At 48.4% G+C, this 15,137-nt stretch overlaps 1 protein-coding gene and 1 pseudogene across 1 annotated transcript in view; both read left to right on the top strand.

The window, feature by feature from the left end:
• Window positions 1-14,891, top strand: part of LOC137777888 (two pore channel protein 2-like) — a 41,258-nt gene extending 26,367 nt beyond the window's left edge. The window contains exons 10-19 of the mRNA XM_068564860.1: window positions 2,774-2,918; window positions 4,523-4,708; window positions 6,255-6,319; window positions 7,120-7,207; window positions 8,195-8,264; window positions 8,951-9,170; window positions 9,272-9,362; window positions 11,553-11,666; window positions 11,901-12,025; window positions 12,993-14,891. Coding sequence (XP_068420961.1) covers window positions 2,774-2,918; window positions 4,523-4,708; window positions 6,255-6,319; window positions 7,120-7,207; window positions 8,195-8,264; window positions 8,951-9,170; window positions 9,272-9,362; window positions 11,553-11,666; window positions 11,901-12,025; window positions 12,993-13,138 — 1,250 coding nt within the window. The 3' untranslated portion in view covers window positions 13,139-14,891. The remainder of the gene's footprint in view (window positions 1-2,773; window positions 2,919-4,522; window positions 4,709-6,254; window positions 6,320-7,119; window positions 7,208-8,194; window positions 8,265-8,950; window positions 9,171-9,271; window positions 9,363-11,552; window positions 11,667-11,900; window positions 12,026-12,992) is intronic.
• On the top strand, window positions 11,057-11,157 carry LOC137778223 (U6 spliceosomal RNA; annotated as a pseudogene).
• Window positions 14,892-15,137: the final 246 nt, after the last annotated feature.

Raw genomic sequence — 15,137 nt, 5'->3', positions numbered from 1 at the left:
TTTAAAATTTATTTATTTATTTATGGCTGTGTTGGGTTTTCGTTTCTGTGCGCGGGCTTTCTCTAGTTGTGGCAAGCGGGGGCTACTCTTCATTGCGGTGCGCGGGCCTCTCTTTGTCCTGGCTTCTCTTGTTGCGGAGCACAGGCTCTAGACGCGCAGGCTCAGTAGTTGTGCCTCACGGGCTTAGTTGCTCCGCGGCATGTGGGATCTTCCCAGACCAGGGCTCGAACCCGTGTCCCCTGCATTGGCAGGCAGATTCTTAACCACTGCGCCACCAGGGAAGCCCTCAAAGACAGTTTTAGTAACAGAAAGCCAAACAGAATTTCATGCTTCACGACGGTCTCCCCTCAGTACAGGCAGGGAGATCGCTAGTTCTGTGGACATGCTCGCTTTCCCCCTTGATCGGCAGTTATGGGCAGGTGTGGTGTCCAGGGCTAAGCACTGGGATTCTATTAGTGCCCAAAGTGTTAGACTTCAATCTAGTGTTAAACTGAGAAACATGAAACTTACAGACGTGGAAAGAAAAGGGCTGCATAGAATTATTAACAAAGAATATGGAGAATAATATGTCTACAACAAGGGTTGGTACACAATGGTCCACAGGCTAAATATGGCCACTGCCTGTTTTTCTAAAGTTTTACTGGAACACAGCCATGCTTATTCATTTGTGTATTGTTTATGGCTGCTTTCATGCTATAATGGCAGAACTGAATAGTTGAAATGGAGACCATATTGTCCACAAAACCTAACTCTCTGGCCCTTTACAGAAAAAGTTTGCTGACCCCTGATCTCCAACATAAAGTACCAGATGGGCACAAATTCCTTCTTGACACAAAATTACCATGCTTTTGATTCTCTTTGTCCTTTCTTGTTCTATAGAATCTTCTGGATTAAAAGATGTGAGCCCTGTGATAGTGATGGATTCTCCGTTGGTTGAGGTTACTTGATGGCTGATGTTTTGGCTGGATTCTTGTCAGTAGGTCCCCCCAAACCCTATTTGTGGTTGCCACATCAGTGTCTCCCTACCTTCTGATGGTGGAGCTCACGTAGCCCAGGTCCTGGATCCAAGTTATCACATCATCTAATTCTCTAAGGCTGCCCTTCCCCCTCAGCGTGTGCTACACGTCTTGGCTATTAAGACATGTCTATGCATTTTGCTTCTAACTCTAAAGACCCAGGAACTAAGATATCCTAAGACATATAAGAGTGTTTTTCATCCAACTTGATGGACTCATGTTCTTTCATGTTCTTAGGACCATCTGACTCTTCAGGAAAATAGCAACGTGAATGTTTAATATCACTCAGGGTTTTGTCTGATTCAGGCTCCTCACTCAAATGAGTGCACACTTCTGACGAGGCTGCGGCTTTCTCTTTGCCTGGGTGTCTGTTGGTGGCAGTTCCCCATCATCTTTCTTGCATAAACCACTATGGTGGCACCTGTAGAACCATGATTCGTTGTTTACTTCTGAAAACTTGAAATGGAGACCTACTCATTTCCAGGCCTCTAAATGAGAAGCATTCTAGGATTTAAAAACTCCACTCTGGGGCTTCCCTGGTGGCTCAGTGGTTAAGAATCTGCCTGCCAATGCAGGGGACATGGGTTCGATCCCTGGTCCGGGAAGATCCCACATGCTGTGGAGCAATTAAGCCCATGCACCACAACTACTGAGCCTGCGCTCTAGAGCCCGCGAGCCACAACTACTGAGCCCACACGCCTAGAGCCCGTGCTACACGACAAGAGAAGCCACCGCAATGAGAAGCCCACGCACCGCAACGAAGCGTAGCCCCTGCTCTCTGCAACTAGAGAAAGCCGGCGCAGCAACGAAGACCCAAGGCAGCCAAAAATAAATAAATAAATTAATTAATTAAAAGAAACAACTCTGCCTTCAAAAAAACAATGCCCCCCAAAACTCCACCCCAGTCTTTAACAGCTGTCTCAGCTATACCTGATCTGTACCTGCAATTTATTACAGCAACTTTCTTTAAAGTTTGCAAAGCATTCAACTTGGTTTTCAAAGGAGCAGCAACACTCCACGTACAATCTGATTTCATCCGTTGATGTGACTGATATTTCTTTAAGTTGTATGTAACAGGAGGTTCACGCATAAACAGATTTGAGAACCAGCCCCGTGGACTCGTGGTCAGCATCCTGGTGAGGGAGAGGCGCATGGGGTGATGGAGAACAGCCTGCTGGCTCCGGGCATTCAGCAGGTCAAGGGCATCACCTCCGCAGTTGGGTGGGTCCCAGCCGGTCAAGAAAGTGCCCACTGTACTTTGGCCTGGGGTGATGGGCCCACTTGTTATAGAGGCTGTTGCTTTGAGTGAGTCCCTGAGAAGGGGCAGGGAGGGAGGGTAGGCAGAGAAGAACATAGGGGTTCAAGGGGAAGGGTATGGATTATACCTACCTTGGAGGCTTCGTGAGAAGGAAGGGGAGGTTGGGTTGAGCCTGGAAAGGTAGGTCAGGCAGACATTGAAAGCAGTGATGGCTGAGTGAGGAGGAAAGTGAGGCGGAAGGCAGGGAGTGAGGCGGTGGCGTCAGTGAGCTAGCAAAGTCACATGCGTGGGTTGGCTGCCTTGGGCTGGCTCAGGGGTGAGTGAGGACAAGCAGGAGGCTGTGCGACCCACTGGCCCCTTGGCCTTGGGCCTTCGTCCTTTGAGGCTTCATATCTTCACCTGTGAAACGCAGATCCAAGAGTCCGTGCTGGCTTTGTTTCACCTGTTGAACCTTAGTGTCACAGCAGCCATGTATTTGGGGGTCCTTTTTTCATTGCAGACAAAACGAACTTTCTACGCTTGGCTGACCTCCTCAACATCCAGGTGGTCACCATCAACATCAAGAGACACCCGCTGGAAGCCTGGATGCCTCGGGTATACCAGTCGTCCCCAAGCCTCTTGGTTCAGAAGATGGTTCGGCACAGGCAAGTGAGACGGGGCCGGTTTTCACCCAAATTGCTTTGAAAATCGAGGCATCTGTTGATGCTGTCTGGACTGAATGCGTTTCATCCCTGAAGCTATAAATCATTCCCCTGCTCACTGCTTCTGGTTTCTTGGGAAGGCATGGAAAGGGTTCTGGACATGCGATGTTTAACCTTACCCAGAGGACAGGTTTCTAGATTATGCTTCCTTCTTTGGGTTTTTTTTTTTTTTTTTTTTTTTTTTTAATGCTCAAGGGCCACAGACTGGCTGTGCTTTCTGAGCCAGGGAAGCTGACCACTCTCTGATTTCAGGAAGTTCCTGCCCCATCAGAGTCATTAGGAAGTTGATGTCAAATATGGCATTTTGACTCTGTAAAGTATCTGGTAAGAAGACATGAGTTAGAGTTACTGGAATGACTGTTAAGAATGCCAATTAATTGTTTTATTCCCAAGTAGATGGACTCCAGAAGAGTCCTTTATCCCGGTTGGAGAGTTTATTTTTACTATGTGTGGCCTGGAACACCCCTATCAGCAGAGGCTCCCCTCTTGCCTTCTTTGAATTTAATGTTTCATAAAAGTGAATGGTTCACTTGGGAGACTGGGATTGACATGTATACACTGATGTGTATAAAATGGATGACTAATAAGAACCTGCTGCATAAAAAAATAAATGAAATAAAATTCAAAAATTCAAAAAAAAAAAAAAAGTGAACGGTTCAGAAGTCCTTGAAAGTAGCCCAGCCTATGGTGTAGGTAAATATCCCTTTTAGCTCCCATATTTTATATTTACGAAGGCCCTTTATGTAGAGGCTCCTTTCCATTCATCTCAATATTGAACTACTGATGTGTTTCACACAGTGGATGTTTGTGAATCCACATGCGGCATCCAGGGCTGGGACCTAGAGTCTGCAGCTTCCCCAGGACAATAGGGTAGGAGCCCCCGCTCCCCCACTTCCCATGGCCACGCCCACAGTTCACCCAGGATTCTCTGGAGCCCAGGGCACAGATGCCTGTGAGAGGCAGCCTGCTCTGTAATTGAAAAGTTGAGTCAGAGCCCAACTGTCATATTTTTTTCACCCCTTTACACCCCAGACTTGGTGAGAAAGTGGGGCACGTCAGTCCCCTGGAAGACTTGTGTGCAATAGGAGTAAAGAGGTTTTCAGAAGCTTTCTGAGTTAAGGATGTTAATTTTCCAGGGTCAAGTAGTCAAGGTGTAATGGTCCTGGGCTAAGCCCTAAACCTTCTCTTTGCCCCCAATTCCACCCAGCCTTTCATCTGATCCAGGTACTGTGCCCAAAAGGCGAACCTGGGAAAACTAGGCCTCTGTTCTTCCCCCTCACTCTGTCTTCATTTTCTCCTTGGTGGGAAAGGCTGTACCAGTGTCAGTGAGAGGCAGGTGAATTTCAGAGCCCTGACCATGGTGGAACCTTTCCTTCCATGATGAGTGAGTAGGTGTGTGTGTGTGTTGGCGGGATGGGGGGTGGTGAGTATCTCACATTCATCACACTGACAGGAAACACAGTAGTTCCTGTAGGGCTCTGAACCTGCTTTCTTTTTTTTACTGAAATGTATGATAACAGAATCTTTTCTTTTTTCCCTCCTGGCAGGATTTTTGTCTGGGTTTATGATGTCATCATTCTAATAAATGCCATATTCATTGCTTTGGATGAGAAAAACCCCTTAATTTCCTATGCAGAATGGCTTTTCCTTTCTCTCTATATTATTGAAATTCTCCTGAAATTGTACACGTACGAACCCAGAGCCTATTTTGGAAGGAAGCAGTTCTGGAACTGGTGAGTCTGTGTGTTTTGGGGAGGGGGCCGTGGGTGAAGAGAGGGGCTTTCTGTCACACTTTGGGGAATAAAGTTGTGGAGTGTTTCAAGCTCCATCTGCCTAGTTTTGAGGCTTTTTTTTAAAAAATAAACTTATTTATTTATTTATTTATTTATTTTTGTCTGTGTTGGGTCTTTGTTGCTGTGCGCGGGTTTTCTCTAGCTGCGGCGAGCGGGGGCTACTCTTTGTTGTGGTGCGCGGGCATCTCATTGCAGTGGCTTCCCTTGTTGCGGAGCACGGACTCTAGGCACGCAGGCTTCAGCAGTTGTGGCAAGTAGGCTCAGTAGTTGTGGCTCGTGGGCTCTAGAGCACAGGCCCAGTAGTTGTGGCGCACGGGCTCAGTTGCTCCGCGGCATGTGGGATCTTCCCGGACCAGGGCTCGAACCCGTGTCCCCTGCATTGGCAGGCGGATTCTTAACCACTGTGCCACCAGGGAAGCCCAAGGCTTCTTATAATGAAGTCTTGAGGGCAGGGGAACATCTGGTTGTCAAAGCTGTTATTTAGGAGGACAGTTTGAATGACTGGCTAAAATTAGAATCACAGATCACGGCATCTTGGATTTGGAAAGGATCTTAGAATGTCTCACCCAATGAAACAATTCCTTCCATGGTTGCCCGGCCCACTCCGTACTCTTGTTATCGGAAAACTTGGCCTGCATGGCTGGACGATGAGGACCCTTAGCAAGCTCTTTCCCGGGCTGGATGTTTCTCCTGTGACCTTCTCTGCTCCAGGCTCTGTACCTCCCGGTCTTAAACCATCACCCACATGCTGCAGACCATCTCGAGTACCACTGAATGTCAGCCATCACGGGATACCCAACTTCAGTAGTGCACAGCTCAGCAGGGTTGGATCTCTGTGGTCACTGCTCCCAGTGCCAAGAAACTCACTAAGGTGTGCGTGGAGCCAGGTGGCCAGTGTTGTCCAAGGCAGTGGCACCGTTGTGAGAAAGACAAGTCACGGCATGATGAATTTCCCCTTTAATTAAAAAGTTGCAGGGAATTCCCTGGCAGTTCAGCAGTTAGGACTCTGTGCTTTCACTGTCAAGTGTGTGGGTTCAATCCCTGGTAGGGGAACTAAGATCCCCCAAGCCGCACGGCATGGCCACATAAATAAAAATGATAATAATAAATAAAATAAATAAATAAATAAATAAAGTTGCAATGCATTTAGTAAGATGAATACCAAGAAAGATTACACTATGTATTCTGAAAATGTGTCAAAGTTTTCTTGCAAGTATATAGTTATGTTGGAAGACAGAGTGATACGAATTAGCTGATTCCTACAAATTTCCTTGGGTGGTTCATTGGAGCAGCCAGTAAATGATCGAACACAGTGTTTCTTGCTTTGTACCTGCTGTCCTAAAAATGATGGAAGTCAATTTGATGGCTGGATCATTACTTTGCGTAAGAGATTGGATTCCGAGTTTTTTCAGGATTCATTGTATCCTGAGCTTGACAGCCCTTTCCCTTGATGCCTCACTGACGTTGCTTCTCCACCAAATCTTAGGTTTGATACGCTGATCATCATCGCAGCCCTGGTGGCCACTGTGGCCAACACCACCATTCAGTCAGGTCAGTGTCACCGGCTCTCAGCTTCCCCGCCTCCCGGGAGCGTGTGTTCAATCAGTAAACTTTGTAGAACATCCGTGGTGTACCATTAGGGTGTTTGGGGCGAGGCAGTTGGGGACATAGGAGAATTAGTAAAACTATTCCACTTTCTGGAGAGGGATGGTAGCTTTGTTTGTGTCTGGCTGTATGGTAGAGATTTCATTTGTAGGTCTCACCACACCAAACACTCACCTGGTCATCTCTCCAAACTGCCCTTGGTCTCAGGGCTCATCCTTGACCCTCTGCCCATGTTGGCCCCCAACGCAGGGTCCAGCTGTAGCAGGAACTCTGCATCAGCCTCTGCCCACCACCCTCTCCTTTCTCCTCTCCTCTGGCTCCCCTACATGTGCCACCACTGCCCTGCACACTCCTTCCTGTAGACGGCGGAGGGGATTATTTAGAGATAGAGCAGCTTCTTAACACGACTATGAAATGAATGCTGGGTGGGGAGGAAGGGCTTGCTGAAATGCGTTCTGTAGAACGGGATCCACAGTCAGTTCTTGATGATGGTCTGAAGTCTGCTCCTACACTCGTGCTTCTTAGTTCTAGGGCTGGAGGGGATGCTCAGCTTGGCGCTGATTTGCTGGGGGAGTTACTGATTGAAAGCAGTCCTCACTTCCTCATTGCTCAGAGCCATCACCCGGTTCTTGAAGTGAAGTGCATAGTTCCCCAGGACCCACAGAGTCTCAGACCTCACTGCATAAAAGGGACAAGCCGGAGGCTCTCCGAAACCGGAATATTAGATGGTTGTGTTCTTTTTCCAGCGAGAAAATACAACAGTCAGCAGATACTGGATATTGTCTTGATTTTGAGAATACTCCGGCTCTTACGGGTCATTGTCAGCTTTCAGAGGTAAAGGTGAAGCCATGGGAAACAGCTGCACCCGGGCAGTTCCCCATATTGGGGCTTGACAGAAACCACCCTGCCTGGGAACTATAAACACGCCCAGCTGTGAACCCCAGGATATAACTTGTATAGAGGACCTGGGTTCTCTTGGGGCGGTGGGGAGGGACAGGGAGCCCGAGAAGGTGGTGAAGAGCCCCCAAGTGCAGCTCTCTGAGGGCAGGGATTCTGTCTGTCACTTTCAACCCTGTGACGTGGTCCCTCAACTGTGCCTGCAGCCTGGTGACTGGACAGTGCTCATGACGGCAGCTGATGCTAACGGAGTGCGCTAACCATCGTCTTGTTAAATCCCTCCAACAACCCTTGATGTAGGGGCTTTAATGATCTTTAGTTCCTGGGTGATGACAGTGAAGCTCAGAGAGGTTAAGTAGTTCCCCCAGAGGTGCACAGCTAGAAGGAGGCAGAACTAGGACGCAAGCCTAGGAGTCTGATCCCTAAACCTGGAAAAACCCACCCTGTTTTGGATAGGCCAGTTTCCTTTCAAGGAGTGTGTGGAATGCCTCCATCTGAGGACTGGCCTGCTCCCCTGCAAAATAAGTAGGGGAGCAGGCCGGGTCAGCTAAGTCTCCAGGTCAGCTTTAATACAGGCTGAATTTTTGATGACGAAAAAGGTTGGGGGAAGAAAGCAGATGAGGGTGGATGGTTTCTCAGCCTCAGTACCCACCTGTGTCATACTAGTGAAACTCTCTGTGATTACCTTTCTTATGTTTTTAAAAACGGTCTTGCTTTGTTTTGCTTCAGGGGAAACTCAAGTTAACTCCCCCCTCAGTTCAGTAGATGGACTGATGCTGACAAATGTAAAGGCAGATTCCTGACAGCATTTATAGCACAGATCCAGGACTGGGGGGAGGGGCATTAAACCAAACATGCTAGTGTGGTGTCAGTTTTACTTACATCTTCCCTTTGCCTTGTGTCCGAAACTTTGTTTTATCCCAGATTCCGGGTGATCGTGACCACCTTAATTAACATCGGCCCCACGATGCTGACGTTTGGCGGCCTGGTCTTGGTGAGTGTTCTGTTCCTATTCTACACGAAGCAAGCGATAAGATGTTCATTCTTAGCAGGTCTCTGTGAGCCTTATTTTAAGTGAGGGAAAGAAAGGGAGATGAAGTCAATGAGATTCAAGGGGTTTCTAGGAGCTATTTTTAGAAATATCAAGTGTGTAGAAACATGGGGCATATAGCCGACCCTGGTGGTCCGGTGGTTAAGACTCCACGCTTCCACTGCGGGGGGCATGGGTTTGATCCCTGGTCAGGGAACTAAGATCCTATATGCCACGTGGTGCAGCCAAAAAAATCCAAAAAAACAAAAAACAACAAAACAAATGAGGTAAAGATCCAAATTTATTATTTTTTTCCTTAGAGGCCTAACTATTGATATTATTTATTGAGTATTTAACCCACTAACTTGCTAACAGCATCATTTTGTCTTTGCAAACGGAGACCACAGCAGAGGTCCAGGTGTGGTCCAGCTGGCCGTGCCCCCTGTCCTTGAACAGCCCAGTGGCCAGTGGGCTGACCCATCCCACCCTGTTCCTGCTGCTGCTGGAACTTGTGGCCGTGGGGAAAGCCATCCCCAGAATGAGGGTAGCAGCCCTTTCTGCTGGCCACTGTCGCAGGCTGACCCGTGTCCACGTCCTCCTGCCTCCCCTCATCCCGCCTGCCCACTCGTGACCGGTGCCGCCCACCCTAGGTGGTCTACTACGTGTTTGCCATCATCGGGATGGAAGTGTTCCACGGCAAAGTCCACTTCTTTGACCCCGGTTCCACCAGTCCTGATGCCCTGGTGTGTGGGAACCCAGCCTTAAAAGACTCAGCGTTTGCCCGAGGCAGGTACTGCAGGAACAACTTCAATGACTTGCCCGCCTCTCTCATCCTGCTGACAGAGCTCACGGTGGTTAACCAGTGGCACAATATCCTTTCCGAGGAGGCGGGCGCGGCAGGGGACGCTGAGAGCACCTTCCGGGAGGGTTAGGTCTTGGCTCCTTGAAGGCTTGGTTCCTTAGCTTCGCACTCCTCGCGGACGGCTTTGCCCTCGTGACTCACCAGGCGGCAAAGCTGTATTTCATCGGCTTCCACGTCGTGGTCGTCATCCTCATTGTTAAGTGAGTTTGCTCCTGCCGGGTGGGCCGTTCCAGATCCCCCCTCTCAGATCTACAGCTGCTCGCACCTCCCTCTTCCCTGGCTCAACCCTTGAGTACCTTGTGGGTGGGTCCCATCTCCCCTGCTAGATGCTAAGGCACCAGAAGGGAGGCATCTTACTTTTGTTCACATCTGTGTTCTTCAGTGTCAGCCAGCCGTGCACGTCAGTATATAATATACATCTCGTAGCCTCGCCAATTGTTTGGGTCAGAAGGGCTCTGGGGTCCTGGCCGGTCTCCCTACCCTTCCCCGGTGGGATAAATCACCTTTAGAACATCCTTGTGAATTGTGCCCACCCTTTGATGAAATCTGCGCAACTCCTGGGACTCATTAGAACCTATACGAGTCAATTTCCTTGTCGTCCAGCTCTGGTCCTCACCTGCCCTTGCACAGGTAGAATGGAAATGTGCCTACTGGTTAATCTTCTTCATTGGTTCCAATTCTGTCCTGACTTCTCTTCCGGGGAGAACTCAGTCATCGTTTGAAAGCTGCTATGACATCTCACCACTCCAGAGGGCTTTCCTTCCTGCTTATCAATCTCTGATTCTAGCTCCCCTGTTCCTTGTGGGACCTGAATTTGAGTCCCCTTGATCCCTGTTTTTTATTTCCCCCCAGAGATGTTTTCTGGTTGTCGTATCCCTCTTAGAGCCTGGGGCCCACAATTCTTGGGGTGACAGCCCAGCCCTGGGCCTTCCTTGTCACATCAGGGCTGCTTTGGCCACCATCCTGCTGATTTTGGCTCAAGAACGTCCCAGCAGAGGGAGGGGAGGGGAAGAACTGCTCAGGGCTGCTTGTCCTGCACCGTCTGAATGGAATATGTAGAGGAATGAGAGAGGAATGCTTCTGAGTGATTCTTAGAGAGGTTTCCAGAATGCTGGGATAGGCCGAGGCAATGTGAAAAGCTGTAGGGGTTTTTCAGCTATTCCCCCAAAAGCTTGCCAGTGTGGTGACAGCCCTGGGCTCCATCAGCATCATGTTAAGTCAGAAGTGGTGAAGGGATTGGGATTCCCTACTCACAAGTTGCAGATCAGTGTGTGTGTACGTCACGTGTATATACTGACAAAGTGTGATACCTTGGGTCCGAGACAAAGACAGTTTATTCCTCATGGCAGAAGCTGCAGCCAGAGCAATACTTGGGGCAACTCCCTGAGCCCTAATCCCCACTGCACAATGAGGTGAGGGCCAGTTGGATGGGCTGCATTGCAGGAGGGGAACTCCAAAATGAGAAAACCCCGATCTGTGTAGCTGGGGAGACCTGCCCATCCTCCCCTCTGGAAAGAGAGAGAAAAAGAGAAAGACCTTATTTTTACTCTCGAATGTAAGCAAGTCTCCGGGGAGGGCAAAATGAAGTCTTTGCTACCCTAGTGGTCACTGGGGAGGAGACGGTAAGTAACAGTAAGCTTTACTATTGTGGAGCATATCTGGAGACACCCGTATTATGTGGACGAAAAAGTTCGTTTGGGTTTTGCCATGCCACAGACCACCCGAACGAACTTTTTGGCCAGCCCAACGTATCCCTAAATTGGCTCTCAGTGCCTTTGCTCAGAGGACCCAGACTGTGCAATAACACGAGATATTCATGGAGAATTGTCTACCAACAATTATGTGGCCTAAGTTTCCCCTTAAAATAAACTCGAGCTCACTCGAGTGTATTTTCGAGCTCACTTTGGCAGCACATACACTAAAACCGTACAGAGAAGATTAGCGTGGCCCCTGTACAAGGATGACATGCAAATTGGTGAGGCATTCCATATTCTTGCAATGTAGGGGGAGGGGATTAAGAGGTACAAACTGTTAGGTATAAAATAAGCTGCAAGGATATATTGTACAGCACTGGGAATATAACCAATATTTTACAATAACTATAAATGGAGTAAACCTTTAAAAATTGTGAATCAAAAAAACTCCCCTCTATTTTCTTCTTAATAGTCACCGTTTAAATACGATGTAGAGGAAGAATGATTTTCCGAATGCAAGAAAGTTGTGCCTGATGCTTGAGAGACATTTTGTCGTTTCTTCCCCATGTTGTGTTTTCTTTGCAAAGATGGACGGCCTTTTTATTTGGGTTTGAACACTCTTTGGAGCCATGATTTCCCATCACCTAGACCATGGCTGACTTGATGTAAAACCCTCTGCCTTTTACTTTTTCTCAGTATTTTCATAGCGTTCATCTTGGAAGCGTTTTTTGTGGCATATTCGTTAGAAAAAAGTGAAGTGGAAACTGCCATTGAGAAGAAGATTCAAGAGCTTGGAGTTGGGGTCCAAGAGTGAGTAGCATTTCCCGACGTGGCTCATGGACTTTGGAAGCAGGATGTTCATGGCGGGGTGGGTCCTGATCACATTTAACCCCCGACACCCCATGGTAGCCACCCTGGTCCTGGGTGCCAGTTCTCAGGGACCCTCGCTGGCGACATGGGTGATATGGGGCCATGGCTGGGAGGACAGAGGGGAACTCAGCTGAGGGACCTGGCTGTGTTCACACCATCTCTTCCTCCCCGAAGGGAAGAAGTGCAGGATGGGAAGCTCATTGACAACGTGGATGCCAAGGACAGTGGCTTCAGTGGGGATGATGGAGACAACAAAAGGAAGGCCTTGAAAGGACTGTACTTTAGAATTGCATCAAAAAGTAAGTTTTAACCCAACTCGAAACTTCCTCCAATCCATCCTCCTCACAGCAGTCAGTGAGATGTTTCCAGAATGTAAATCCGACCTTCAGGGGCTTCCCGTGTCTCAAGGGCGCCTGCCGTGGCCTCTAGGGGCCACATGCGTGGTTCCCTCAATATCGCAGCCCATCTTCCTTCCCCCAGGACTCCCCATGCCTCTGCCCTTTAGCCCTGCTGTCCCTTTACTTCTTTGGCTCCCCTGCTCCATCCTGCCACAGGGCCTTTGCACATGCTGCTTTCTCCCCTTGCTCTCACCTCACCTTGCAAAATCAAGGCTCTTCCTCCTGCAGGTCTCTGCTCAGGCAGCACTTCCTCAGGGAAGCCCTCTGGGCTCCCCGAGAGGTCAGGTGCTCCTGTGACACCCCCCCACCCCCCCAGCTCTCCTTCCCTCCCTTTCAGCACCTGTCAGCTGTACATTGATCACTGAGTGACTGTCTGGTCACCATCTGTCTTCCCTGCAGACTCGAAGCTCCACATGTGCAGGGCTATGTCTTTTTTGTTCTCCATTGTATCCCCAGGGCCTCACCATGTGCCCGGGACATGCGGGCCTTAATAACTGTTTAAGTACTTTATTAATTCTCAATGAGTTAACGATTGACTGAGTAAACCCAAACCTGTCTGAATCTCAGCTGGGCCTTTCTTTGGTGGGGACACCATATGGTACACTTAGACACAGCACAGCATAGATGGCAGGTGTGTGTGTGTGTGTGTGTGTGTGTGTGTGTGTGTGTGTATGCCACTCCAGAGGCGGCCATCCTCCCCCATCCTTCAAGGAGGACCTTCTCCTTGGTCTCCAGAGCCTGTGGGGTCTGGGGAGCTCAGTGGGGTGAGCTCAGAGACCCTCCTTCAGGAAAGCCGAGCTCTGCGGGGCTGGGTGCTCCCCTCCGACCCACACGGGCAGGTCCCATGTGCCCCTCTCCTTCCTCCCAGAGTACAAGACCGTGGATGCTTTGCTGCAGCAGATGTTTGAGTCTGAAATAGCTCCAGAGGATGAAGGCCCTTCCTTGGAGGAGATTCTGAACTTCTCACCCAGTGACGTACATCCCAAGAATCCCAATTTTGAAAACAGTGCCTGACCCTGGGCCTGTAAGGGCCACAGGTATCCACAACTGGAAACCAAGATAAGCTGTTGTCACTGTTTGCAGATGCTACCTAGAGGTTACTTTCCCAGCCCAGGTTCTCTTCTGTGTTCTGATAAGACTGTGAATCGGCCTCCCTTGTCCTGAGTGGTCAGCTCTGTGTGCTTTCCTGAGGTCATGCTTAGGGCTGATCATAGAAGTGAGGAAAGGAAAATCTACAAGGAGACTGTGGAGAGCACTTATCATACAAGTGTTCGTACGTGTGTAAATCCTCTCAGTGGGTATATAAAAGCTTTCATTTATTTTTATATGATATTTTGCTACCTTATTAAATGAATACTGTGCTACAGTGTTACATAAATGAATTTAAAATATCTTAATATGCTAAAAGAACACGTTCTAGTACAGTAGCTTTTGATGCAGTGTTTATTCGAAATGAAGAAAAATATGAATGTGAAGATCAAATGCTGTCACAATTGCTTCTTTTTTGGGGGAGGCTCTCAAAGGTTCTTCTGTTTTATGTTTTGGTTTTTTGGCCGTGAGGCATGTGGGATCTTAGCTCTCTGACCAGGGATCGAACCCACACCCCCTGCATTGGAAGGCAAAGTCTTAACCACTGGACCACCTGGGAAGTCCCTCAAAGTTTCTTTAATTAAATTACAATTATAGCAAGATTTTGAGTAAGTTGCTCCCTGAGGTCACTTTCCCCGGCTGGAAATCTCTCAGTACAGCGACCTACTCCTGGGAAATTAAAGGGATTTATTTCATTTTATTTTATTCCATTTTATTTAAAACGTTTAATTGTGGTAAAATATACAACATAAAATTTACCATCGTAATTATTCCTAAGTGTACAGTTCAGTAGTTTTATGTATAGTCACATTTTAGGTACACTCAACAGACCTCCAGGACTTTTCATCACCCCAAATGAAGCTCTGTACCATTAAACAGTATCTCCCTAACCCCTCCCCCTTCCAGCTCCTGGCAGGCACCATTCTACTTTCTGTCTCTATGAATTTGGCTACTCCCGATCACAACTGCACTGTGAGCAAGTGAATCCCTTCCAGAGTTGTCAGGGTAGGTAGGACTCCACCTTCTTCTGCACCTCGTCGCAGGCCCTACCCTGAGCAGGGGAATCGGGGGTGGGAATCGAGGCTTCCTGACCTGCGGTCTCTGAGTGCAGTGAGGCTGAGTCACGTGTCATGTCATGTGTCACACGTCAGGGTGGCAACCGAACCTGGCCTGGGAGGGAGCTTTCCTTGGTCTGAGGGTGACCTCTGGTGTCGGAGCAAAGCGCAAGTTTCAGGGCTGGGACTCTGGGGCCAGGCTGGTTTCATGCCTGGCTGCTCACTGACCATGCCACCTAACCTCTCTGGGCCCTACTTCCTCACCTGCAAACTCGGGGCGGATGGCACCTCCCTCCCTAGATCGTGCGGACTAGGGAGGAGGAGGGTGGGTGAGGTGCTGACCGTGCCGTTCCAGAGGGCGCTTCCTGGTTTGGATCCTGGAAGGCTGGCGTTTGGCGTCAGGGTTTGGGATTCCATTACCACCACGATTCCCAGGAGGTGGGAGCCTTGCTGACCCATCTGATGGGATTTGTGGAGTCCTGCCATCCATCCAGACCTCTCATTTTTTTGTATAGTTAACATTTATCATTATATAAAGGATTAGGCTAAATATGCTGAGTGACAACTTAACGTTTTTAATTTGAAAATATGCTGGGCATTTATCTTTTAATTAGAAACCATGTGGTCACTGTAAAACATTCAATACAGAAATATAGTAAAAAGTCAAAAGTTGCTTTTTATTCTTCCTTCTCCTCACCCCTTCCTCTCATTCTTCCACTCACAATCTGACACCCCCTTTCCCGTGGGAACTGCTGAGTTTGTTGTTTTTCCTTCTGGAACTAAATGGATATCATGCATATTAATATATAATCATTTTTTAAATCATAAGTGGGATGTCATGACATTTACCATATATAGCTCAAGAACTT

Source organism: Eschrichtius robustus, chromosome 15, assembly GCF_028021215.1.
Source record: "Eschrichtius robustus isolate mEscRob2 chromosome 15, mEscRob2.pri, whole genome shotgun sequence".
In the NCBI taxonomy this organism is placed as follows: Eukaryota; Metazoa; Chordata; class Mammalia; order Artiodactyla; family Eschrichtiidae; genus Eschrichtius; species Eschrichtius robustus.
This window is presented reverse-complemented; position numbering and strand designations above follow the sequence as displayed.